Source organism: Ceratotherium simum, chromosome 5 (assembly GCF_057802395.1).
Source record: "Ceratotherium simum simum isolate JZ-2026a chromosome 5, ASM5780239v1, whole genome shotgun sequence".
Lineage (NCBI taxonomy): Eukaryota > Metazoa > Chordata > Mammalia > Perissodactyla > Rhinocerotidae > Ceratotherium > Ceratotherium simum.
Window position 1 is genome coordinate 41,842,461 of NC_141904.1, and position 24,924 is coordinate 41,867,384.

At 39.7% G+C, this 24,924-nt stretch overlaps 1 protein-coding gene across 2 annotated transcripts in view; it reads right to left on the reverse strand.

Moving 5' to 3' along the window:
• The window catches only part of SCN10A (sodium voltage-gated channel alpha subunit 10), an 89,484-nt gene that overhangs the window by 61,883 nt on the left and 2,677 nt on the right, over nt 1-24,924 (reverse strand). The window contains exons 3-8 of one of the 2 annotated variants that reach the window (XM_087431719.1): nt 22,675-22,755; nt 7,315-7,443; nt 6,566-6,657; nt 4,173-4,394; nt 3,703-3,766; nt 137-278 (exon numbers count right to left, since the gene is read on the reverse strand). In XM_087431719.1, the coding sequence (XP_087287845.1) occupies nt 137-278; nt 3,703-3,766; nt 4,173-4,394; nt 6,566-6,657; nt 7,315-7,443; nt 22,675-22,755 (730 nt within the window). The remainder of the gene's footprint in view (nt 1-136; nt 279-3,702; nt 3,767-4,172; nt 4,395-6,565; nt 6,658-7,314; nt 7,444-22,674; nt 22,756-24,924) is intronic. The other variant, XM_087431720.1, reaches the window with a different exon arrangement.

The window sequence follows — 24,924 nt, forward strand, 5'->3', positions numbered from 1 at the left end:
TCAAGAGAAAGAAGAGAATTATGTACCCAGAGTACAAGGGTCCCTGATGTTGTCAGGCTCCTCCAGGAAAAATGTAGACATGTGGCTGACCCCCCAGCCTCCAACCAAGTCTGTATGGGGACATGCAGATCAATACCTGCTGGTAGAGTCGTTCCCATGAATCCTGTGTCATGAGGCGGAACAGTGAGAGGAAAGCCCAGGCAAAGGAATCAAAGCTGGTGTAGTTAAAATCTGGGTTGTCAGATGTTTTAAGGCAGAAATAGCCTTTAGGGCAGTGGCTGCAGCAAAAACAGAGAAGGTTGTCAATTGCACAGCCCCCTGTTTATTGCGGGTAAGGCAGCCCAGGGCTGCAGGAAGACCACAGGGTTTGAAGTCAAAGATGGGCCTTCCTCTTATTAGCTGGATGACCTTGAACACTTAGTCTCTTTTGGTCTCATTATATGGGACCATCGCCCAAATGGTCACATTGCCCATTAGATGGGGATGATAATACTTTCACTTCAGAGTTTCATGCAAAGAGGAGTGGCCTGGAGAAGGCCAGCTGACTGCCCAGACATGACCCACTAAGGTAGTAAGCTCTTTGCAAGTTCACACCAGGGGAAGGACAGTCAGTATCAACAGTGCAGACTTAAAACCTGAGCCAGTTGGCATCAGCTGCAGAGTTGTCTATCAAAGGATGACTCACATTAGCCAAATCCACTGACCAATTATACATAACAATGAAAACGACACTTTCCACTTACTGAGCACTCACTGTGTGCCTCTCTCTCCTAAGTGCTTTACAAACACTATAATTTAATCATCTCAACAATCCTTTTTTACAGATGTGGAAGCTGAGGTTCAGAGAGAAGAAATCAGTTGCCTAAAACCACACAGATGCCAATGTATTTATTTAAAAGGAGAAATATAACTGTCAAGCAGCCTGTGAAGACTGACCTATGAAGGAAGGCCAAACTGAAGATGACTGCTTGGTGAGTACTGGGTTGGGGGTGACGGACTCATCTCTCTCTTATAATAAGGGGGTAAGTTGACATCAAGAAGTATCTCCAAGCTCAGGGTATGTGAGGTGCTCTCATGCATTCCAGTGGGATGGCCTGGCTGAAAACACGGTCACGTGTTGTTTACAGTTGGGAGTGCTACTACTCCAGGATTCCTCCACCAACACCGACTTCTGGGGCTGTCTTTATTCCAGACATCCGTGCAAACACACAATCCTGGGACCCATACAATTAACTAGGGTCCCGGAGACTTGATTATAATCAATCCCAATTCTGTTTCTAATCTTGTTTGGAGATGTGTGAATTCCCAGGCTCTGTAGATCCACATTTAAAGGCAGTCTCTTGGTTTGCTCTCCCAAGGAACTTGTCAACCCATTACCTATGTTACCCATTTCTATGTCTTCCACAGAACCCCCTTACAGCTGTTCCACATCAACAGCTAACTGCTCTGAGAGTTAAATGAGCCCACAGTGCAAAACCTCTTGCATGGTGCCTTCAGCATAGTAAATATTATGTGTAAAATGCAAATTAAAATTCCTGCTGTTTTTAACCTGATGCTACCAAAAGGATGGACTGAAATAATACATGTGAAAGAAAGTTGACAATCATCAAATATTTCCTAGTACGTGTTCTCCACCTTGAGATCTCAGACTTTCCTCCCACAGTGCCTCTGGTCAGCGTGGGCTTTGCTCAGGGCTCAGGCTTCTCTGCAGCCCAGCACAGGACACAGCTTTGGTGTTCACAGCCTGCCCTTCAGGGCTCACTCTGCCATTGTCCTGAGCTGACCTCTACTTACCATCCAAGTCCTATCCACTCCTTCACCTCCTGGCCAGGATGTCTGGCCTCTCTTGGAGCTGGGAGGGGGCATGAATGGATCCTACAACTTTACTACGGACTGCGCTTGGGCTACTCTGGAGCCATCACCTTGAGAAATGCCATTATCCAGACAGGCAAAGGACACTGAGGGGGCCCTCGGTTTAAATTTAAGTCAAAGGCAAATGAAAACTGACATGGGAACAATCCTCTCCCTGAGCCGAGGGACCAAATGCCAAGTGCATTTGTGAAGAAAGAGGCCAAGGACCCTACGTTGATCAAATTCTCCTGTTTGTCCCCACTCCTCAGCTCTATCTGAGATTGTTTTCCTAGTGAGTTGAGTAAGGCAGAGCTCCATAAAGGTCTCACCCAGCTCCACTTGGGCAATATGGCTGTTAGCCACTCAGGGAGTGGGGTTGTGTGGGCTCGGGGTTCAGATCTCCAGCCATGGAGATGGGAGAGACAAGCCGTTCTGATCTGTTGCCTGAACTCTTTCTGCTCACACCCCCTCCGGTGGTCAAAGCAGCCGGCAGACCTGAGGGGTCCCTTACCCCTTTGCTTTGTCTCACATTTTGTTCTGCCACCTGGAATGGCTTCCATCCAAACCATCTCTTGTTCACCCAGCTTGGAGACATTGTGCTTGCCCTTCAATGCTCACCTCAACCACCTCCAGAAAACCTTCCCTGACCTCCTCCCCTGCCTCACACCATCACCTCACTGTGTTTCCCCAGCCTGTGGAGCCTCTAGCGCAGCATTGCTTCTGCACTGTGTAGTATCCTGATGCATATGCATCAGAGCTCACAAACTGGCAGCTTGCAGAAATCTTTGGTTTGGCCCATAATATGTAAACATTTTTTTGAAACTGATAGAGAATGTTTATTGTTGGGAGATTCCACATAAAAATCTAAATTTCCAGTCCCTCTTTTAAAAGTTGGAACAGCTAGAAGCAGTGGACCCACATGGCAACCGAAAGCTGGACTGAGCAGTGGCTGTCCCCTTTATATGGGGCATGAACTCTCATTGCCATGGTTCCACTCAGCCTACTCCTCTCATTTGTTGTGATGTGTCTGGCTTCTGTAAGAACTTGAAATTGTGAAGTCTGATGCATGTGTCTCTTCCTCTTTTATGTGAGGATAATGAAACCCATGTGATAGAGTTGTGGTGATTAAATGTAGAGCATTTGACACAAACCATATTTAATAAGTATTAGTTCCTTCTTGGGGTAGATTGGTTGCAAAAACGGCCACAATTATTCCCTTCCCTGTATCCACGCCCCTTTGCAATATGGTGTTGCAGTTCCTCCTATCAAGAGGTAGAGCCTATTTCCCCATCCCTTGGATCTGGACTGGCCTGTGACTTGCTTTGGTCAATAGAATGCATTAGAAGTGACACTGTGCCAGTTCCAAGCCTAGGACTCAAGAGACCTTGCACACTACCACTTTTTCTCTTGGAACCCTGCCTCTGCCATGAAAACAAGCCCAAGCTAGCCTGCTGGGGGATGAGAGACAATATGGAGCAGAGACAAGCCATACCAGCTGAGGCGATCCTAGATCAGACAGCCCCCAGCTAATATGTCCACTGTCTGCAGATGCATGAATGAGCCCAGTCAATGCCAGAAGAACACTGGGCTGATCTCAGCCCAGCATTCTGATGCACTAATCCTGAGCTAAATAAATGGCTGGTGTTTTAAGCCACAAAATCTTGGAGTTGTTTGTTACACAGCAAAAGTCTACACTCCCTCCCCATGAGCCTGGGATGGCACAGGCTATGACTTATTCATTTCTACATCTTCCTCAGGACCTGCAACCCAGTCTCTGTCCAGAAAATGCTGATGACAAGAAGGAGAATGGACTGCTGGGCACTGGTGCTTTGTCATGGGTTGGGCACTCACCCGGAATCAGATCCATTGCCACACAGTAAGGGATCAGAAGTGCCCTGCTTAATGAAGTAGAAATCTGCAAAAGAAAGGAGGGAATGAGGGCCTCACCTATGGTTCTGAACACCCCCAACTCAAGCCTTGTTTGGTGAAGGCAACGTCTCCCCAGTCTTCTGCCCAAGCAAGGAGAGTTCCCTTGGCTATGTGCACTCAGTGGGCATGCTGGGACACTTGGAATGGGAAAAGTCCTATCTGGGAAGAGAAAAGCTGAGCAGTGACTTCAGCTCTGAGCCTTCCCCAGCAGAGGTAGAATGACTTGCTCCTGGATTTATAGCTCATTTCCTCGTAAAAGGGACATTGGGCAACAGAAAACAGGGGACCCACAAGTGAAACACAACTCAGGAGAAGCATTTCAGAAGGAAAGAGGAATCAAAATATATGTCTCTATAGGTATGCAGGGGCTTTACACCCCTTGCCAACCAGACCTTTGTCCATATGGCAAAAATTCCACTCGTGTTCTTCGTAAGAGGAGTAATTGGCCATCTCGTTGAGAGCTGTGCAATTTTTGACACATTTGTTCTTGAGGTTGCCCTTGAAAAGCTGCAGGCCCACCAGGGCAAAGACGCTCAGGCAGAAGACGGTGAGGATGGTCACATCAGCCAGCTTTTTCACTGAGTGGATCAGGGCCCCCACGATGACCTTCAGCCCTGTGGGAAGATGACAGTGACACTCCCACATGGGTGAGGTCCCACACACAAAGCATACGTGTGTGCCTGGCACACTTGCTTCTTAGCCATCCCACCCTCTCACTACATACAGGTGGGAGGTATTTTACAACCTCTAGGGCAGTTCTAAGCCCAGTTCCTCACCTGAACCTTGCAATAACCCTGAGAGGCAGGCAGGCGGGCAGAGACTATTGTGCCTCCATAAAGGTGAGGCAACTGAGACCCAGGCCATGCATTTCTTATCATCTTAAGCTTAATAAGTTCCTGACAGTAGCAATTCAATTTAGAAAACGATTGTTGAGTATCTGCTATGTTCCAGGCACTGTGCTGGGCGTGATGCTACTAACTTCACTTAGTCATTTGGCATCTGTCTGTCTGTACTCAGCTCAGTTCTCAGAAGCAGCTCGAGGCTGGGGACACATGAACCTCAGTGTGTGTGTATGTGTGTGTGTGTGTGTGTCTGAGAGAGAAAGAGAGAGAGAGAGACAGAGAGAGAGAGATACAAGGGAGATAGAATGAGACAGAGAAAGAGCAACAGAGACACAAAAACACAGAGAGATGAACATTGCAATAGAGTGAGACCATGAGAGACCGTGAGAGAGTCACTGAAGCAGAAACAGAATCTGAGAAGGAGCTATCTCAGAGCCAAGCACAGCTGGCAGCAAAGATGGGACCCTACTTATTTAAGGAGGAATAATTTGTTGCTCGGGGAAATGAATTCACCTTCTTTGGGAGAGCAGCTTCACAGGTAGCAGAAAGAGCTCTGACCAGGGGAGCATTCTAGGACCTATCCTCGCCTTGTAATTTTGTTCAACAAATAACCCACTGAGCATGACCCGTGTCAGTCCCTGGGCTGGGAGCTGAGCAAAGGTTAAGGCACTGGCATGTAGTGTTGTTGTCTGACAATTGAGTGGAAACTCCATAGCATTATCGAGCAGGTGGGCACACATTGGAGCAGCCCCTAACTGAAGCCTGGGAGTGGGGATAGGGTGGGGTGGAGTGTGGGGAATTGGGACAGACCAGGGAGTCTCCTTGAGGAGGTCAAACCTTGGCAGAGCCCTGAGGGATGAATATGAGCTGAGTAAAGAGAGGAGGAAGGACTCTCCTGACAGAAGAAGCAACACGGCCGAAAGCTGGGAGATGAGCAGAAGTGTGGAGTATTTGTGGAACTACAGGTAGATTTTGGAACGGGATGTGAGGTGGATAGAGGAGAGAGATGAGGCAGGAGAGGGAGTCTGGACAGGCCAGGTCCTGTAGACAAGACTCAGGGTCTTCCTGGCTAGGAGTAGGTAAGAGAGATACCAAGTGGCAGAACTGACTACTTATTGTTTAGGATCTCTTCATGAAGAAGCTTGTCCAGTGGAAGTCGGCAAAGACTTTCCAATCGTTCCCTGCAGAGGCAGACATAGAATGGTAGAAAGGGACTTCCACTCCAGCATGAGTGTTTCTATTTTCTAGACGAGGGAATTGATTCTCTGGGGTGAGGGTGGGGAGATAATCCATCAGGCCACAAGGGGGAAGCCTTGAGTCCTGTCTCAGTGCTGTCACCGTCCCTCCACCAACCAATGAGGAGTATCACTGGGCTACTGGTGACAACAGAGATCTTGGAGGCCCAAGAAAATGAGCTCTGGTGGACTACTTTTGTTTATGAATTCTCTGTAATCAAGAATTGCCTGACTCTTTTCTCCTCTGGGGTCCAAAGCTAGGGTTGAGCCTCAAGCTTTCGGATCTATGGACACGGCAAAGACACTCACCAAAGCCTCGGATTGCCTTCTCTCTTCCTCCCTATGTCCAAGTTTACACCTTTGGCTTAAGGTATAAATGAGAATCTGACTGGAGTCTTGCCTGAACCCCACAACAAGAACATAAAATGAGGACGTGACTTTCTGATCATTTATTGATGGTGAGGCCATGAGGTACTGTGGACAGAGCATTGGCCTGGAATCGAGACATTAGGTTTCCAGGTCACACTTTAACCTCTTCCTAGTGATGAGGACTTGAGATTGTGTTTTCTGCTCTCTGGCCCTCAGTTTCTTTGTCTCTTAAATGGGGACAATAGTCCATGCCCTGGAACTTTATAGGGCTCTTGTGAAAATCAGAGCTGTGGAAACCAACACATGCTCTGAATAAATGTGCTGGATAAAGCAGCTCACCTGGGATCACAGAAACTGTTTTTAAAGCTCTAAGAACTCTGAACGTCTGCAGGCCCGAGATCTTTCGGAGATCTATCGCTTCACCAATGTATCTGTAGGACCAGAAGTCAGTCAGCATCTCTGTAAGGGAGGGTCCTGGGAATGCATGCAGCATAAATGAGGACAATTTGGGGTAACATGAGCCTAGGAAGGACCCAGAATAGACACAGAATCTAGTAGCACTTCCACCCATAGACTGACACGAACACTGATTTCATTATTGCACTATCTTTCAGAATGGCCCCTTTGTGAAGATGCATTGTGTGTGGGGGCTCCATGTGCTACACGTACAAATGGATGATATTCAAGCATGTGGGCTTGGCCAACCAGTCTTCTCAGACACTGGTTCCTCAGGGAAAGAAATGGATGATATTCAAGCATGTGGGCTTGGCCAACCAGTCTTCTCAGACACTGGTTCCTCAGGGAAAGAACTTCACGTCAGGTAGGTACAAGGCTGAGCTTTGTCTGATCCACTTCCACAGGCCAGTTATCAGCTCAAATTTGAGGTCTCTGACTTCTCCCTGAGGGTGTGGGACTAACCCTGGGAAGTGATTCCCAAAGCAACAGTTGGTAGCAAGAAAACCCCAGGCCATGCAGTCCCAAATGAGGAAGCTGGATCGAGATAAGGAAACACCTCCAGAGTGTGAGCCTGGACACACCCAGAAGCCGCAGGCAGACACACATACACATCAGCATGGAGAAATACTCACGCCAGGGTGATGACACTAAAATCCAGCCAGTTCCAAGGATCTCGCAGGTAAGTGAACTCATTTAGACAAAATCCTCTTGCCAGTATCTTTATCAAGGCTTCAAAGGTATAAATGACAGTGAAGACATACCTGGGAGAAAAGGTGGAAAAGGAGTATTGACTGTGCCATGGAGAGAGCTCAGAGGGAGAGCTGCTGTGATTGCTCCAAAGGAAAATGTGCAAAGACCATCACCAAGGTGTGAAAGGGAAGAAGGGAAGGGAAGGAGATAAGACACAGACTGAGGGACTCAGAGGAGTCACACAGATGGGTGAGATGGGGAGGGATGTGCGTGGCTGAGACGATGGGCAGCATCTGCTACTCTGAAGGTAGGCAGAGGGCAATGGCAGACGAATAACCAGCACAAGGTTCAGGACAAGGATCCTCCTATTCCGTGAGGTTTCCAGAGGCTCCCTGCCCTGAGGGAAGCTGGAGGCACCTCTCTGAACCTATTGATGGCTGGAGATGTGGAAGAGGGACGAGGCCCTGCTACATCCCTCTGCTGGGCACTTTGTGGGTTTGGATTTGAAGAGATGGATCTGGAGCTGAGGTTGAGAGTAGGGTAGGGTTTCTCAAACATTCAGAATCCCTCAGTCACCTACAGCAGTCGTTCTCAAACTCTAGTGAGCATCTGAACCACCTGGAAGGCTTGTTCAAACATAGATTTTTGGGTTCTATCCCCGGAGTTTCTGATTTGGGAAATCTAGAGGAAGGGCCTAAGAATTTGCATTTCTAAGAATTTCCCAGCTGATGCTAATGCTCCTAGCCCGGAGAACTACCCTTTTAGAACCACTGACCAAAGGGATTCAGATGCACACATAAATCACACATGATTTTGGATACGTTAAAATTTTTAAATTATGAAATTAGAAACATAAACAGTGGTATTAAAAATGAGAAGACTTGATTAAATATGACAGATCGAACATATGTATTTACGTCCATCCTTTCTGAAATCCTTCTTAAACGAGTAAAAGGATTTCTTAAAAAGCACAAACCCACTAGGACAAAGATAATGGAGAACACAGCAATAGCATTTTGGAAACCAGAGTGCAGATGGATGAGTGGTAAGGGAGGAAGCAGACCCGAGGAAGCTGAAACCTTAGCTGGAAGTGGGGAGTTCCCAGAAGCAAGCCAACCTACACTGCAGAACTGCTCAGGTCTCAGAGACGCTCAAGACCTCTGAAAGTGGGGCTTGGGGAGAGGGTGGCAAGTGGGGCTGGAAGGACAGTTTGAAAATGTTTAAAGAAGCAGCTGGGCTTTCTAGACCCCGCTCCACACCACCCATTCGTGAGGAACTGACTGCTCTGCTCTGGAAATAGATTGGATCTTCATTCTCTCAAGAGCTGAACAACAGGGAGAGAGCTGCATACTGAAACAGGTGTATAAAGAAAAAATTTACATGCTGAAGGCGGACAACCCTCCCACCCACCAACTTCTTCCTCTCAGTAAGTGTCTAGAAGCCTGGCAGTCAGGTTAATAGCTCAAGACGTTGCTACACTTTTAATATGGACAGCCGGCCAAAGAGCATCAGGAATTTGAAGGATGCTTCTAATACCAAGGACTAAAGCAACAAAATAGGAAAAAAAAAAAAAAAGAAAAGAAAAGAAAAAGAGATAAGTTGGGGAGCAGAAGAAAAGTTAGGGGGAAAATCCTATCATTAATATTTTTAGAGAGTTAAGAGATGAGAAGATACTGGACACATAGAACAAGAACAGAAGGCCATAAACAAGAATATTCAGGGGCCGGCCCCGTGGCTTAGTGGTTAAGTGCCCACACTCTGCTGCTGGTGGCACGGGTTCGGATCCCGGGCGCGCACTGACGCACTGCTTGTCTGGCCATGCTGAGGCCGCGTCCCACATACAGCAACTAGAAGGATGTGCAGCTATGACATACAACTATCTACTGGGGCTTTAGGAGAAAAAACAAAAAAAGAATATTCAAAGAACAAAACATAACTTTTGAAAACAAAAATATGATAGTAAAAGTAAAACATTAATAGGAGGACTGGAAATAAAGTTGAGGAAATCTCACAGAAAATGGAACAAAAAGACAGAAATGGATAAGAGGTGATACAAAGTATGAAAACTAGAGAATCAGACCAGTAGGTACAATGTCTGACTAATAAGACATCTAGGAAGAAATAGACAAAGAAATAGATAGGAGAAAATTATCAAAGAAATAATTCAAGAAAATGTCCCCAAACTGAAGGATCTAAGTATTCAGTTAAAAACACTCACAAGTGTTCAGGAAAATGAATGAAAAAGGCTCATATCAACACATAACATCACAAAATTTCAGAACCTTGTGCACAAAGAGAAGAATCTAACTTTTTTTGAGGGAGGGAAAATCACAGGTCACATACAAAGGATTGAGAATCAAAATACCATCAGACTTCTTAATAGCAACCTTGGCGGTTATAAGACAACAGAATGATGACTTCAAAATTTTGAGGGAAACAATTTCTAATATAGAATTTCTTCTCCAGCTAAACTTCTAAGATGAGGGTAGAATAGACAACTACAGATATATGCAGTCTCAGAAAATTTACTTCCTATCTACCCTTCTAAGAAATTTACTAGAGGACATGCTCCAAAAAACAAGGAAATAACTAATAAAGAGGAAGATATGGGATGCAGGGGAGAGACAAATGGAATCCAAGAGAGGATGGAGAAGGAAAAGTTTCCAGGAAAGAGCTGTGCATCAGGCCAAGAGAACATCTAGGCTAGATTAAAGCAGGAGATGGAGGTCTCCAGGAGTGATTTCCCCAAGAAAAATGGAAACTGATGGATAACCTGATGTGCTTGAATAAATTGAAGCAACAATTAAACCTCTGGAGAAAAGTTGGGGAACAAATTAGTGATAAATGTATAGAAAACTGAGCAAATGAAGAAATGAAATCCTTGTTAACTCTGAAGAAAGCAAAAACATTGTGCAAAAAGGAATGACACAGCTGCAAATAGTATTTGCTTAGCAACGCTATTATAAAATCATATATGTAGTTGGACAATGTACATATTATCTGATTATCTAACCAAAAATTATGACATAACTATATTGGGAAGATGAGTGTGAGAGGAAATGAGTGTATGTATGTGGACCTAATTCTTTTTTTCCATAACAGAAAGCCAATAGATGATATCTAAAATGTAAAAATAAAAAAAATAGTAGTATGAGTATATTATTAGAGATAGAGAGATATCAGAAGAAAGAGGTAAAAAAGCTGAGAGTGGTTGCCTCTGGAAATATGGGATTAGGGGTGAGGAGATGAGAAACACGAAATTGCTGTTTCTATTAGAATCTTTATGGAACTATGTGACCTTTTAAACCATGAATCTGTATATCTTAAATAAAAGTAAAAAGCAAATTAAAAAGTGAATAGCAGTAATGTTTTTCCATATCTGTGAGAGGAGAAATAGTGTTTGAAATCATTCACGAAGAAATCTATATCTGGCTGGTAGCTGCTTGAGCTGTCAGCGTCCATACCTTGTTGGTTTTTCCCCAACTCTTATGTTTTTTAAATTAGAAAATCTTAAGTCAGAATTATAGGTTGTTGGGAAACTTTGACGGATATGTCTGGCTTTTCAGATCAAATGCAGATCCAGAAATTATGGAGAGAGTTCTCTTTAAAGACTATTTTCAGTGTTTTACCAGCTTAGCGTGGCTGAAAGCAGAAGGTTAAATGTCTCAATTTGGTTTGGGAGACAGCAGCTGATAGAGTGACATCCTCTCTCCGGTGGCATTTGGCTCAGAAGGTGTTCTTCATGCTCAGTTGCAGCTTTTGGCTGTGATTTTTAATATGCAAAAGACGTATCCTAAGTGTTTCTCTGATGAATGAAGAAAATCATTGGGCGTTGGGAAAAAGTCAAACTCTCAGCCGTTGAGCCATCTGCACCACTGCTCGGTTTTGAGAAATCTGATGTCTAATCATTAAAAAATCCCGATATTGAGGCTCTGAAGTCAAAAGATCCATACTGCTCGAAATCCTAAATGTATTACTGAGACACACCATGTGTGTGTGGTCATTTAAAAAGATTTCATTCCTTATTTTAAAACACTACAAACCTTTTTTGTTTGCCAGCCAGGTCAATTCCATGTGGGAGAGCAGCATCTCATACTCACTTTTTGTTTCAGCCATGTAGGCTGAGAAGACATATACTAAGTGGCCACAATCAGTTTGTATTCACAATTTCCACTATGTCCCTCAACAGCAAATCAGAGTCTGGAGGCATGCTATGGACTCCTTGCTGTTTTCCATGAATAAGGCAAGTACTGCATTTGGAAGCAACATTTTTCATTTGTATAGCAGTGCCTTCCCTTGCTGACCATGTGGCTGGAGCTTCTTCAATACCAATTCATCAGATCTTTTTTTTTCCAATTGTAGAAAAACATACATAGGATAAAATTTACTACTTTAACCGTTTTGAAGTATAAAATTCAGCGGCATTAAGTCCATTCACACTATTGTGCGATCATCACCATTATCCATCTCCAGAACTTTTTCATCATCCCAAACAAAAACTCTGTACTCATTAAACAACAACTCCCCATTCCTCCCTCCCCTACTCCCTGGCAACCTCTATTCTACATTCTGTCTCTGTAAGTTTGCCTATTCTAGGTATCTCATATGAGTGGAATCACCATATTAGTCCTTTGGTGTCTTGCTAATTTTACCTAGCATAATGTTTTAAAGTTGCATCCATGTTGTAGCATGTATCAGAATTTCATTCATTTTTAAGGCTGAATAATATTCCATTGTATGTATATACCACATTTTGTTTATCCACTCACCTGTCAGTGGATATTTGGGTTGTTTCTACCTTTTGGCTATAGTGAATAATGCTGCTATGAACATTGGTGTACAAGCTAACATACGTTTTTAAGTCTATTTCATAGTTTACAAACTATTAATTAATTAAACCAGAAATCTCTTCTTTTAAAATTAACTTCTTGATAAATAGGGCAAAAAGTCATTGAGCACTTCTCTCTCACATATATGGTGACAACTGATTTATTCATAGTTTTATTCACCTAGAAAGTAAAATGTCTGCTTGTTTACATACAAAGCAGTCATCGATTTTAAATGCCAGTCACATTACAAGAAATCCAATAATTCTGATAAAGGAATTTTACCAATTGTTTCCTGATTTCTTTCCAACCGCAATATTTCTCATTGATTTTGAAGCTGGTTTCCTATCTTACCAGCAAGAGTATAATTGTATTTGTTTTTGCCACGAGGACGAATGATGGCTATATAGTTTTCATGTCTCTTCAACTTTTAATATCAAATTTCGACAATTTTGTACGAGAAAGCCTTATTTTGTGTTTGTACTAGAGACAGTCAATTGGTTTAAAAGTGAGGTTGATAAGCTTTATGGGAAAATAATATGGAATTTTTGGTAGTTTTATATTATTATTTGATAAAGGTGTTAACAGATAAGAAACTGAGTACTAGGACAAAAGGATCATTGATCCAATAAAATTTAACTATCATTTTTCATTGTCATGCTTCCTGCTTTCTCATTTATTTTTTATCTGCCTTTGTGAAATTATCCATCTCCATTGTCCACTTGTCTCATGACATACATATTCAAGTTTATATTTATGACAGAGTCCATTCATTACTTATATTTGTGACCTTATTTCATACTGTAGGATTTATTTTCTATTTTTGTCACTATTGTTGTATTTCTGCAAACCGCTTTTGAAATCATGACTCATTTTTTTGAATTGTGACATTATGCAATGCAACAGTAACAATGACAAATGCAAATTGAGCACATGGAAACGGTAACTGTCAAATGACAATAAAATACATTAGTTAAGATAAACTACCTATGATTAATTCCATGTTAACCAGTATGAACTAAATCAGTCCTTGAAGCACGTACACTGCTTTTAAGACCATAAAAAGACAGAAATTCTATGAAAATTATAATTCACCTTACATTTCAGATTTTTGAATTATCTGTACATAAAATGACTGCATTGCTTTTTCTTCTGAATTTGTCAAATGCTTTAGAGGTTACTGAGAGACTCCTCGTAATCAATAGAGATCTTTAGATCACTTATTGAGAAACATTGTAGGGGATAAAGAGAGCTGAATTTCTCTGCCAAGCAGAGTGAGAAGAATTTGGGGTTCCCAGGGGCAATACGGAAGGAAGACAGTGAGGCAGAGAGAGGAAAAGCAGCCCAAAGGCACAGTTTATGAGAGAAGATTATAAGTCAGCCTCATTTACCAAGATAGATGAAATGAAATATTGGCAAACTGAATCCAGCAATGATCAAGCTGGAACCATAAAAAATAGATTAGCAAATTTATTAATGTAATCTCTACATTAACAGATGAAAGACTACATAATAATCTTAATAAACATAGAAATATTGATAAAAACGAACTACACCCATTCAAAATGAAACTTTTGACAAATCAGAAGTGGAAAGAAATTTCCCTAATTTGGTTAAGGATAATTATGAGAATCCCATAGTCATCATGATAATTGTGAAATATTAGAAGCATACTTTTTAAAAATCAAGAGCAAAAGCAATATGCTCACAATTACTGCTGCAAGTCAGCATTGTGCTGAAAGTCCTGGCCAGCTCAATAAGACAGGAAAAATAAACAAGTGGTATAAGAATCATAAAGAAAGAAACAAGTTCATCATTATTTGCAGATGACATAGTTGTTTAAATAGAAAATCCAAGAGAATCTACAGAGAAATGTTATAGCTTGTTAAGGAGTTCAGCAAGATTGCTGGATGAAAAACCAATATATAAAAATTAATAACATTCATATATTTTAGCAAGAAAAATAAATATTCAAAAGGGCAACCAAAATGATAATGTACCTAAGGATAAGATACGTTAAGAACTTTGCAGAAGACATTATAAAATGTTATGGAAAAACATAAAAGAAGACCTATATTAATTGGGAGGTAGGTACACTGTGCTGATGTGTGGGAAGGCTTGGTATTATAAATGTGGCAATTCTTCTTGTGGTAATAAGTAAAATCAGTGCATCTACAATCAAAGTTTCAGCAGAGTTGTAAGAAAAAAGCTTGAAAATCTGACCCTTACATTGATATGGAAAAGTCAAGAAGCAGGAAGAACCAAGATGATTTCCAAGAAGACAAATAAGGAGGGGTGCTATTGATCAACCAGGTAAAACCTTATTATAAAGCATTTAGATCCATGTGGTGTTCACTCAAGGAGTGACAAATAGATTACTGGGAGAAACAGACTTGAGTATGATTGGGAATCTGGTGCATGACAGAGGTGGTAGAAAGAATCACTTGGGAAATGACGATCTATTAAAAATGGTTGGGGATAATCCATATGGAAAAATATTAGAAGCCTATCTCATACCATGCATACACACACACACACAAAAGTCTAGGAGGATGAAATATCTAAATGTAGAAAGAAATATTATGACTTTTAGAAGAAAATACAGGAGAATATCTTTATGGAATATTATATAGCAGTAAAAAATGAATGAAATGTCTACATGTATCCATTTAGACAAACCTGAAAAACACAATATTGATTTTTAAAAAGCATCAGCTAAAGCATGCATACAGTAGGGGATCATTCATATAAATTTGAAAAGACACAAATACTTTATGCATGCAGTGCCAGACACACATTCCCCTGTTTGCCATAGATTTGGCTTCATTTCACGTCTTTTCCAGGTGAGAAAACATTTATCTTTTCACTGTGCTTTTCCCTGCAACTAAATTGCTGTATTTTGTCAAATGTTTCTCTGGATTCTCAGTATGACTAGCGATGAGTGTCCTAGGACTATCAGCAGGCCTCTTCATTGATTCTCTGTGAACTCAGGGGATGGGGATTGTGGGAAAGTTCTGCTCCAATCACTGTTAACATTTTTGCATTCCCCTGCACTTTTCATCTCCTGCTGGGGCCCAATCTGACGTGTTCTTCTCCACTTTGGCCCCAGTGAATTTCTAGTTTCTTTCTGAGCACAAGAAAGGATTAAAAAATGGAATACACACACACACACACGCACACACACAATGGAATATATATATAACCTTTCTGCAAGCAGACAGATAGGCAGGCAGTCAAGGAGGCAGGGAGCTACCTTTATCACCAGGTAACAGCGCAAAGCTAATGTTTCAGGGAGGTATAACGGCAGGGGAGGAGATAAAGGATGAGAACAGCTTGTGTCCAAAACACTGTATCAAGAACAAGGCAATAGGATCGGCTTCTGGTTCCTCACTGGCTACAATTTAATTTTTACTAAAAAACACACAGCATGATCTTTATAGCCCCAGTGTATCCCAAGGACATTTGTTCTTTTCCTCTGGGCTCCCAGCAACATAGTAAACAACTAATGACTGTTATCAGTCTGCATTTCAAAAATAAACTCTGGGGTCTGATAATTTTTATGAGGCCCAGGATGCTGAACATCATCCAATACCTGTCATATAAATTTCTATGACTAGAACCAGATAGGTAGATTTTTATGGTTTATATTTTTTCAAAGTGTGTTTATAAAGGAAACTTGTAACCGATTTAGTTAATACAAATCTGACAAAGAATGGGTTTAATAATTAGTAGGAGTGAAAATTGGTACAATTTTGGAAAACAATTAGGCAATATCTCAAAAACTAAAATTGTGTGTCCCTTTAACCCAGCAATGCCACATCTAGGAATTCACCCTTCACATTTACCCACGTTATGTGTACAAAGATATGTGTGTGAGGATATTCGCCAAAGAATCGTGATGGCAAAATAAGAGGATTGTGTTGATTAGGATCAACATAAATGCCTAGTGATAGGATAACAGTTAAATAAACTTGCATCATCCAAGTAAGTAAAATCTATTCAGTCAATTTCTACAAAACATGTGCTCTTGGGATTTTTATTGGGATTTTATGGAATATAAAGATTGATTTGGGCAGCAGTGACATTTCAATAATAGGGAGTCTTCTAATCCATTAACGTGAGATATCTTTAAATTTATTTAGATACTTTAAAATTTCTCTTGGGGCCGGACGTGTGGCATAGTGGTTAAGCGAGTGCGCTCCGCTGCTGGCAGCCCAGGTTCGGATCCCGGGTGCGCACCGATGCACCGCTTGTCAGGCCATGCTGTGGCAGCGTCCCACATAAAGTGGAGGAAGATCGGCACGGATGTTAGCTCAGGGCCAGTCTTCCTCAGCAGAAAAAGAGGAGGATTGGCATGGATGTTAGCTTAGGGATGATCTTCCTCACACACACAAAAAAATTTCTCTCAATAGTGTTTTGTCATTGTCAAAATACTTTATACTGTCATTTTTCTGTATAAAGGTCTTGTGCATATTTTCTACAACAGCTTTTGGGTTTATTAATTCTACTCTTCTGTTTTCTAACTAATTTTTTCTTTTAAATTATTTCTTCTTTCTGTTTTCATTTATTTTATTGTGCTTTTTCTAGTTTTATGTTAGGTACTTAAATAATTCTTTTCATTTTTTACTGATATAAATATTCTATGCTTCAATACTATGGATTATCCCCAAAGCACATCTTTAACTGCACCCTATAGGTTCTGATTAAAGTGTTTTTAATTTTCTTCCCTAGAAATTCTATAATTTTAGTTTGTAGTTTTCTTTCATCTAAAAGTTATTTAAGAGAGGTTTTTAATATTACCAAATGGAAAGGTTTCTCTTCTTTTTCCTAATTTTATTATTTTCTAGTTTTATTGCAGTGTGATCAGAGAATGTTTTCTTTCTCATTTCTACATTTTGGAGCATATTGAATTTTTTGTTGTGGTTCAATATTTGGTCAGTTTGTATCAACATTTGAAAAGACAGTGTATTCTCTATTTTTCAGGGAATATAGTTTGATATGTATTAGTCAGATTTATCTTATTAATTACATTACTCAGGTCATCTATATTTTTACATCCTTTTTTATACGTTTGATCTCTGTCATAGGCTGAAAGGAATTAATTACACTTTCCTATCCCTACAATGTTTTTGTCTGTTTAACCTTATACTTTTATAGTATTTGTTTTGTGAACATGGTTGCCACATTATTTGTTACAAAGATATGTGTTACTGTTATGTTTTATTTAGCATTACGAAGTGTCATTTTTGTCCTGTTTAATGATTTTTGACCTAAATTCCACCTTCTCTGTTATTAAAATCGTGCCTTCTGCTCTCTTTCTATTTGTCTTTGCTCATATCTTTGCCCAATCTTTAATTTTGACCTTTCTGTATCGCTTTGAGCAGTGTATTTTTATTCAACGTAGAGTTGGATATTGCTTTGTTATATAATATGAATTTTTTTGAAACAGATGAGTCAAATCCATTTATATTTATTGACATGACAGATTTGTTTGATCTTAGTTTGCATATATTACTTTGTGTTATGTATTTAATAATATTTTAAATATTTCATTGACTGGTATGTTTTATTTGTTTTATTTTTTGTGTATGATTCTGAATTTAGAAAAGTTTTTATTTCAGTTCTAGTGGTTGCCTTTATAAGTATTAAATTTATAATTATAATTAAAACCATGTAATACGTTGCCCTTAGTATGCTATCTCTTTAAACAATATCTCTTATTTCCATTTGGTAATTCTCTTTCCTTTCTTCTCTGTTTGATCATCTGATTGTATTTAACAATATCTTTTTCGTGCTTACCTTTGTACTGTTAAATACAATTATTTTCCATTCCTTGATTTATTAACTTTAAAGAGTACTCTTTAACTTCCTGCTATTAATAGAAGCAGCAATAAGTGAACATTCTCTGCTCTCAGGTTCTTTCCTCTTTCTACTCCTAGTGTTTGCTATTTGTATCCTGTTGACATTTCCAGAGCCTCTGGGGATTCAGGGGGTAAAACGCCTCGCTCCACATTCTTCTCCCTCTCTGGGGCACTGTAGTTTAACAAGCCCTGATCTGCTGCGTCATTTGCCAGCCCTCCGCCCACTTTCGGTCTTCTCGGGTTGTTTTGACATCTTTTGTCCTCTGTGCTTTCCTCTCTCCATCTCTTTGTTCTTGTATATTTATGCAGGTCTTATTCCCATGCTGTTAGTTTACTGGCATTTTGAGAGGGTCGGGGTAAGATGTACGCAGGCTATCTTCCATATTTAACCAGAATTCCCAGCTAACTCTTACTTTTGAGAGAAAATGCTTTGCATTAAAAGTCCAAAAGAAGGATAGAAATTTTACATGCTATATGATCTCAGTCATTACACAGAAAGAGAGAGAGAAAAGGACAGTAAGCTAAAATACTAACAGTGATCTCTACCTAGTTACTATTTTCTGAGTTATACTTTTCAGTCCTGTGAATTTTATGCAATGGTCATTTACTTTTAAAATTATTTTGTTTTTAAACTATTTGTTATGATATGTAACATGCATATGTTATAACCTCATTTTACCTTAATTACCGCCTTAAAGGCCCCTTCTCCAATATAGTTACATGGAGGTTTATGGCTTCAGCATATGAATTTGGGGGAGAGGGGACACAATTCAGTCCATAGCAGCTGTGTGAAAACTACTCACACAATGGAATATTATGAGCACCCCCACAATTATGCCCTCCTTCCTGTGCCCTAGAGGTCACTACTATCCTAATTTTTGGTATTTTTTCTTGTTTTTTTAAATTTATATTTTTACCTCCTAAGTATACATCCCTAAACAAAATAGTTAAGTTTTGCTTGTTTTTGAATTTTGTGTAAATGGAATCATACTTACGTAATCTTTTGTGTCTGGCTTTTTTCGTTCAAAATTATATTCTTAAAACTCATCCTGTTGTTGTGTGCAGCTATAATTTATTGAGTTTCATTGCTGTACATTATCCCATTTTAAGAATATAATAGAGATATTTAAGTATTCAAAAATTTGTAGACATTTCCAATTTTTGGGTTGTTTCCACTTTTTGGCTTTTATGGACAGTGTTCATAAACTTCCTTGGAGCTGTATCCTGGTGCCCATAAGTCCATGCTTCTGTTGAGTGTAGGTACCTCAGAGTACAATTAGAGGATCACAGTATATGTGTGTCCTCACCTTTATTTGGTAATACCCACTGCTTTCCAAAGAGGTTGTGCAAATTCACATTCCCACCAGCAGTATATGAGTTTCTGTTGCTCCATATCTTTCTCAATGCTTGGTATTGTCACAATTAAAAATTTTCCTCACGTGATGAGTATATAATAATCTCTCAGTGTGATTTTAATTCACATTCCCTTGATTAAGAAAAAGGTTAAGAATATTTTCATATGTTTATTGACTATTTGGATTTCTACTTTTGTAAAACATCAATTTAAATTTTTTGCTCATTTTAAAATTGATTGCTCTGACATATTTCTAATTGATTTGTGGAGGCTCATTATTCTGGATATAAACACTTTTTAGGTATATGTGTTGCAAATATCTTCTACTCAAGAGGCTTGCTTTTTCACATATAAAGTTGTCTTCTGATAAACAGATATTCTTAATTTTGGTGTACCAAAATGTGTCAGGTTTTTTTCCTCTATGGTTAGTGCTTCTTGTGTCATATGCAATAAAATCTTCCCCTAACCTGAGGTCATGAAGATATTCTTCTTCGTTTGTGTGTGTGTTTTTCCTTCTAAAAGCTTTATGTCTTTGTCTGTCACAAAGAAATTTAGATCTTAATCCACCTAGAATTGATTCTTGTTTTGGTGTAAAGTTGAATCTTCAATGTAATTTTTCGTTTTTTTTGGTGTTTTACCAAAATTAAAAAATGTTTTATTAAAAAGTGCAAATTTTTAGGGGCTGGCCTGGTGAAATAGTGGTTAAGTTCGTATGCTCTGCTTCGGTGGCCCGGGGTTCACAGGTTTGGATCCCAGGCATGGACGTACACACTGCTTATCAAGCTATGCTGTGGCGGTGTCACACATATAAAATAGAGGAACAGGGGTGCAGATGTTAGCTCAGGGCCAATCTTCCTCAGCAAAAAGAGGAGGATTGGTAACAGATGTTAGCTCAGGGCTACTCTTCCTCACCAGAAAAAAAAAAAAAGTGCAAATTTTAAAAAATGAACAGAAAAAAATACTTTTCACTTAAATCAAAAGTACAAACATTATAAAAACATTTTAAAAATAAATAGTGTTGTGCATTCATATTTATCTCAAATCTGTTTATTTTATTTATTATATCATGTTCTTTATATACCATAAGATTCAACGTAATTTTTCTATTGGGCTTCTTAATTCTTCAGCATCATTTATGGTAGACTATCCTTTCCTCACTGTTCTGCAGAACCACCTTTGTCACAAATTCAACGTCTGTGTGTGCATTGACCTGTTTACGGGCCGGCTATTCTGTTCCACTCGTCTAACTAATCTTACTCCAGCGGCACACTACTTCTATTATTAGAGCTTTGTAGTAAATCTTGACATTCAGTAGAGCAAGTTCTCTTCTCCCATCTTGTTTTTCTTCCTCAAAAATGTCTTGGATATAATTTGCTTTTCGCATTTTCATATAAATCTTAGAATCAGTTTGTCAAGTAATACAAAAAGAGCCTGTTGGGGGCCGCCCCGTGGCTTAGCAGTTAAGTGCGCATGCTCTGCTACTGGCGGCCCTGGTTCGGATCCTGGGCGTGCACCGACGCACCGCTTCCGGCCATGCTGAGGCCGTGTCCCACATACAGCAACTAGAAGGATGCGCAACTATGACATACAGCTATCTACTGGGGCTTTGGGGGAAATAAAAGGAGGAGGATTGGCAATAGATGTTAGCTCAGAGCCGGTCTTCCTCAGCAAAAAGAGGAGGATTAGCATGGATGTTAGCTCAGGGCTGATCTTCCTCACACACACACACACACACAAAAACAGCCTGTTGGGATTTTGATTGGGATCACGTTAAATTTATTAGTCATTTTGGGGAATCTTACAATATTGTGACTTGGAATCCAGGAATCTAATATATCTCTCCATTTATTGGTTTTTCTGTAATATTACTCAATATTTTTTATAATTTTCTTGTAAAGATCTTACTCATATTTTGATAATCTTATTTCTAGATACTTGATATTTTAAAATGGCAGTGTAAATGGTATTTTGAAAAGCTATTTTATTTTCTATTTCTTACTAGTACATATTGATTTATGTACATTAATTTGTACCTAGCTACCTTGCTATCCTCTCTTATCAACTCTAATAGTTTATCTCTAGATTATATTGGCTATTTTACGCACACAATCATATTATCTGTAAATCACGACATCTTTGATACTTCTTTTCTTGTTCTTACACCTTTTATTTCTTTTTCTTGCATTACTACACTGGCTAGGATCTCCTTTACAAAGCTGAATAGAACTGATGAAACAGACGTCTTTGCTTGTTTTTTCCTTCTGATCTCAAAGAGAAAGCTTGCCATGTTTCATAAGTTGGTATGAAGTTTGCTACTTTCTTTGAAGTGGTTTCCATTTATTAGAGTACAGCCACTCCCTTCTGTTCCTTCTTTTCTAAGAGTTTTTAATTATAAACAGATATTAAACTTTATCAAATGATTTTTCAGCATCAATTAAGATGACCACATGATTTTTCTTCTTCAATTCATTGATAGAAATAGAACATATTTCCTATGGTGCATGTATTAATGTTATAGTCGGCAAAAGACATTTAGAAATTGGAAAAAGAGAAAGCTCTACAGAGCTCTTGTTATTATACTGAAGGTATGCCAGGCTTGAACTGGGGAAGGGGCACCTCTTCCACATGTGTTGGTGCAGGATGTTTTTGGAAAAGCCGTACATTCTGAATCTATAGAGATTCCATCTGTTAACCAGGGAGATAGAATAATCTCAGAAATATTAAGGTTACTTTGAAGTGGGCCACGACAACTTAAACAGCTTCATTCATGGGTTATTTTCTGAATATGTTCCAGAAAGATTTATTCTTAATTCTGTCTCAATTTTGCTCCTGCCTGCCTTTCAGAGTAGGCCTTCCCTAAACTTTAGTCGTGTGTGCACCTAGCAGGTGAATGTGTGTGTGTTGGGCAGGAATGTGTGTGGGCTCATCTGGCCAGGCCACCCAGACCGATGAAATTGGACACTTTGGGACCGAGACCAAAGCATCAATATTTAAAAAATCTCTCTAGGGGATTCCAATGCACTTCCAAGTTTGAGAACCATGAATCTATAGCTCTTCAGAGCTGAAAATCATATACGCGTTTATGAAACAAAGTCCACAGAGGAGAAGATATCTAACCATTACAAAATCAGATAGACAATAGGATTCCGCATTACCCAAATGAGACCCAGCAGGATAAATAAAGGAAAAAAGCCACCAAGTGAAAGAAGGGAAGAAGAGGACAAAAACAGAAGGCACAAGAATGACAGCAAATCTACTCACTCGAGTCTCTCTGGAGGTTTGGTTTGGGTCATGTACGCGCAATTGACCAAAATAGTGACAGTAATAAATAAACTGAACCACCTGAGAGACCTGTGTTAAGGAAAAGCCAAGAGTCACCATGTTTCCCTGATGTCATCTATGATGACCTTGACGCTGAATGGTTAAATTCATAACTCTTAGCTAGGATCAGCTTTACGGTCTTGACACACAATAACCACCAACACTTACTGAGTGCCTCCCCTGGTCTGAGTACTTCTCCACATTATTTCTAATACAACTAACCACAGGTGGATATTATTATCTACGTTTTGAAGCTACGAAAACAGGCTAACAAAGCTTAAATAATTTTTCCAAGGTCACATAGCTAGTCCACCATGGCGGTGAGATGTGAACTCAGATCATCTGAACCCTGAGCAAGATGGAAGGAAAGAGAATCTCTTTTCCAAAATGTCCTTCTGACCTGAAGTCTTCATTTCGTTATACAATATGGCCTGAAATTTCATCCAGCAAATGTCTCTTTTATCCTAAAAGACAAAGGGAGTACTCCTAGGAGGTAGAGATAAGCGGAGGCTGTAAGCTTCCAGGGGCATTAGATTGTTTTCCTAACTTAGCTGAGATCAGTCACGCCGAGGGAATGGACTTCTGGCCAGGAATGGTGGAGGCAGACACAAGAAGTGAAGTGCTGACTCAAGGAGAAAATTCCAAATAGGGTTAGGCTGTAGTGGAGAACTCTGAATAGCTAGAGAGGAGAATCTTGGAGGAGAGGTTGGGCAAAGGGATTACCAGAAAGGGAAGGAGACACTGAAAATGTAGGTGAGTGGATGGGGGTAAATAGATGGGAAGAAATGTTGGTAGGAAAAATTCAAACATAAATTTCTCCCATTGGACATTTTTCTCAGGACTACTTGGGCAATTACTTAACAATTACTTCCTAAAGTAAAACAAAGCTTGAAGATAAACTTGACCTACAGAGAGAATGAACCACTCATCTTTCATAATTTCAATTTGAGCAGAAGTATTTAAATCTATTTTAGTTTTCTCTAAATAGCCTTTAAGGTGCCCTGTTTTACGGTTACTTAGGAACACATCTATTTTTGAAAAGGGAAATTCTACTAATTAAACCACATTTTCCGATTGACTTGCAATTAAATTAAGAAATGTGTTCACATGGGGGGAAAATGTTAACCCAAGGATTAAATTAAAATCATATCTCCAATGCCACAAACCCTTAAAAGTAATGTGATATATTATGTATAATATTACTTGTGAAAACTTTCATTTCAATTCTTATCAATTTGCTAAGAACTATAATTTTAGTGAAATGTTAACAATAGGACACTGAGAATTCCATACCTCGAAGAATATCTTTTGGGGCTGGAGCTACCAAGTTTATGAGATTTAAATATATAAATGCAGACTTTTGTGAGAAGGAGAACCTCAACAGCTTTTCTGTCCAGCTGGGACTCCACTCAGCATACTGGTCAAATCTCAAGATGAAAAGAATATTCATTGGTCACTTGGTTCTTTAAAGGGATTTTATTTCTAATTAGCTATTTCTTACTTATCTAGATGTAGTTCAACTGGGATGCCTGGAGAGGAGTTTGTATATTTGCTGTTTTTCTTTATTTGCAATTTTTATGTAATTGCATATATATATTTAAAAAAGACCCAAGTAGAGATGACATACCGAGAGAATAAATTATCCTAATTCATTTCCATTAACGGTCTACTTCCTTATTGCTGATATGGCTCTATGCAGGATGCAGGCTGGACCTTTTAACTATCTGTGTGAATTTGGACAATTTTTTAAATGCTTCTGAGTGTCGGTTCATCATCTGTAAAATGGCAGTGCTAATCCCTTCCTCAAGGGTTTCTGTACCTATGACAGTGTTGACGTTTAGGAGGTATTTAGCAAGAGGGAGCCAACTACTATCAAATATCCTTCTATAGAATCAGAAAATCCAAGATTTAAATAAGAAAATATAATTATTAATATAATTGTAATATAATATATATGTAATACAATATAATTAAAATATAATAATGAAATAACTCCCACTGGTTGGCCATAAAGATAAAACATGTAAAGGGGAAATGTAATACAACTACATCAAGCAGTGCATTTCCTGTTGAGATGACTCTGTGCCAGGGCTACAGCTCACTGAGTGCTGTCCAGCAATCCAATAAGCCACCCCAGAGTCGGGGGAGAGGGCTCCTTTCACTGGAGCCTCCTAAAAAGAGGCTAGCTAC